Here is a 3,319-nt window from a genome sequence, read left to right on the forward strand (position 1 = left end):
GAGGGAAGAAAAAGCTGACCGGTTCTTATGGAACAGGGATTTTATGCTTGCAGTGGAGGACAATCGTGAAGGAAAACGGTGCATACGGACTCAAAAAAAAGCATCGGAGGCCAGTATAGTAATTAAAAAGGGGGATGATTCGGCCGTCCACATTCAGACCGCTACTGTATGCAATCTGTCGCATCACGCTTGAAGAAGAAAAAAAACGATGTGGGGGTGAGTGGGTGCAATATCAGAAATCGCAGCAAAAAGTCACATGCATGCCAAAAAAAATAAGAGGTGAAAAATCAATAGCTCTCCTCGCAACCGTCTCCTCCTTGCAAAAAATTAATTAGAAAAGAAAAGGGCAGAAATAATTCAAAACATATAAACAGAGCTGGTATATTTTTGGACGCCGGTGCGGAGGTAGATGCTTTTTTTTCCCCTAGCGAGAAAACGCACTGCCGTTAAATTTGTGCAAAAGTAACACCGGTCACGGACGACTGAGGTAAAAGTACTGTACGAGAAGAGTGTCTTATTCAGGACACTAGAGATCGTTCACATTTGTATTCAAGGCGCGTAGCCTATATTGTGCTTAATATCAGCGCATTGTAAAAAGAAAACTAAAACATGATCTAAACGATTCAACGGTAATATTGAATTAAAATATTAGCCAATGAGATCAAATTAAACGTAGACTTTTTTTATATTTTTTGCAAGTCTCATATTGTGCTTGATATTAGCACGTTGGAAAAACGAAATAAAGAACGGAAATGGTATCTAAACGGTTAAAATTAGTGTAAATAGTGCCATTTTTGGTTAAATTTAATTTGTCATTTTTTTTGCATGGAGCACATTGTGCTTGATATTAGCGCACTGCAAAATCAAAATAAATAAATAACAGGAAAATGCCATCTAAACAGGTCAAATGAGTGCAAATAGTGCCTTTTCTGGTTGAAACCAAATTATAATTTTGACCAAAGAGATCCAACATGCTACACGCCGCGCACGATAGCAGGTCGGAATGGGACGTGACTTGTAAGTGTAAGCCAGATGGAAGATTTCCTTTCCCAGGAAATAAATAAATAAATGGAGCAGAGTCGTGACAGAAGTGAAAAGGGAGGGTGGGGGCTCGCAGAGGGCGAACAAACAGAATTCGGGAGGGGGGATAGGGGCTCTTAGTGATGGAGACGGAGGGGATGAGCAAGAGATGGAGGATGGAGATAGGCATAGACGGAGAGAGGCGGAGGGGTAGCAGTTTTACCCAGCATTCTCGGTTCCAGCACGTGGCAACAAGCGTGTTAGTCACATGAACGGCAGCTTTCCCTTTGAAGCTCCCAACCTCTTCAAAGCCCTCATTTGAACAAGGTCCACACACTTGGCCCAAGGAAGGTATCCAGTGGTGGATGAAGGTCACTTGCGTGTTCGGTCTTTTCAGCGCGCAGAGTTATTCACTTTAGGTACCAGAACCAGTCACACTCTGTCATCATTCACGGCACACAAGGGCTCACACAAGTTGTGCAGTCCACCTTCACTCTCTCACACGCACCTGGGAATACGTTTCATTCACATTGTCCCCTTAGCTAGCATGAATGGGCTAACGGTGCAATTCACAAACTTGTGCGTTCACAATAGTTGAGAGTTAGCTGTACATTGTAACAAGTCAACATGCTGCTAAGTTTCACCCAGACTGAGAAAGGCCTAGGCCAGAGTTGTTTTCAAACAGAAAAACTCCTCGATTTGAATGTCAAAGCAAGTTTGTGTGACACAATCGCCCCCATTCCCATGAATGACTGCAGCTCTATTATATAACTGTGCGATTCTCAAACACATTTAGTGTTTTAAGGAAGGATGAAGTGAGCCACTGGAGGACAAGAGAGATGGAGAAGGGGAAGGGGGAAGGGGGAAGGGGGGGTGGTGGTGGTGATGAAGCTGTAATTCTGGCTTCCTCATGTTGTTCGGTCAGCATCACAACTTGGCTGAGAGAAAAGGCCAACCTGCCTCGTTTTCACAGTACACTGCACCAGTCACATAAACTACCGACAAAACTCAGCCTGCTTGTTGGGACCAACAATTCTAACTCTCTCTCTCTCAACCCATAGGCCTAAAAACACAATGATGGACTAGAAAAAGATAGTGGCTTCTTAATGTAGAGTCGATGAGGTGGATGGAATTCTTTTCCTCAACATTCAAAGTAAAGTGTTCTGAAAGATGGAATGACAAATCATGTCATGTCACCCCTAAAAAAAAAAAAATCTAATTTTGCTGCTTAAAGAAAATTAAGCATTTCTTAAAAATAATTAATTATGATAAAGTGAGCAAAGGGGTTCAAACTATAAAATAGGTATGAGTGTGTGTACAATATATATTTATATATAACACACAAATGAAAATAACATTTGCACATACACAATATTTTATAAATATTCTTGCCTTCATACTGGATTACATAATACATTTTAATGCACTAAAATTGACAGTTATTAGCATTGGGATGAGAATCCCTAATGAACAGAATTAATTGGAATTATTTAGACAAAAAAAAAAAAAGAGAGAGAGAGAGCCACATCTCACGACTAATAACAATGGTCTAAAAAAAGCCTGTGCTTCTACTGCTGCAAGAACATCATGCACAATAACTAAACCACTGGCTTACAACCTTTACCATAGCGGTGCAGTTCCCAAGGCAGACACCAGGGGTCTCCCGTTAGCGACTCAGGCGAGGAATGCCTGGTTACTACAGGAACACACCACAGGGCCTTTCTTCTCGGTTCTTCCTCATACATTCCTCTTTATGACTCACCTTCAGGGTACTGCAAAGTCAGCACATTATACCTTCAAAAAAAACATCTTATGATGTGATATCATACAGTCAACATGCAAATGAACGAGTCTGTAAGATGAAGGGGAAGAGGTGAGGGAGACTGCAAACGTGTCAAGGAACCAACAAGACCTGTGCTTCTGGATTGGCAGGAAGAGGAACTAGTTTCCCTTCTCCCAGCTGCACTTAGTCACATCCAACCTGTGAGCGACAGCACATATTAAACTGAACGAGTCCGACTGGTACCCTGCTTTTTTAGTTTCAGGGAGTGGCATTTTTCACCTCCATATTTGACATCACACTGACAGAATGTACAAAGGAAACATTCAAAACGTGAAAGGGAGTGGTGGTGCATAGTGAGCAAAGAGCCGATTCTTGCGAAACCTACTAGTAAAATGTGCAGGTATATTTCACTCCAAAATTTCCCCAAATTTAAATTGTGGTTATACCTATATTTGATAATTTAGGCTTAATTGAGGAGAAATATATATATACACACACACACACACACACACACAC

The 3,319-nt window shown here is 41.4% G+C and overlaps 1 protein-coding gene across 2 annotated transcripts in view; it reads right to left on the reverse strand.

Annotated features, from left to right (window-relative positions):
• hsd17b12a (hydroxysteroid (17-beta) dehydrogenase 12a) overlaps positions 1 to 3,319 on the reverse strand; it is a 20,602-nt gene that overhangs the window by 10,372 nt on the left and 6,911 nt on the right. The window contains exon 1 of one of the 2 annotated variants that reach the window (XM_016523275.1): positions 2,645 to 2,800. The exons of the other annotated variant lie outside the window; for it this stretch is intronic. Within the exon in view, the coding sequence (XP_016378761.1) occupies positions 2,645 to 2,765 (121 nt within the window). The 5' untranslated portion in view covers positions 2,766 to 2,800. Of the gene's footprint in view, positions 1 to 2,644; positions 2,801 to 3,319 lie in introns of those variants that run through there. 2 annotated transcript variants of the gene reach the window in all.

This window comes from Sinocyclocheilus rhinocerous, unplaced genomic scaffold, assembly GCF_001515625.1.
Source record: "Sinocyclocheilus rhinocerous isolate Xijiao unplaced genomic scaffold, SAMN03320098_v1.1 scaffold1201, whole genome shotgun sequence".
Classification (NCBI taxonomy): domain Eukaryota; kingdom Metazoa; phylum Chordata; class Actinopteri; order Cypriniformes; family Cyprinidae; genus Sinocyclocheilus; species Sinocyclocheilus rhinocerous.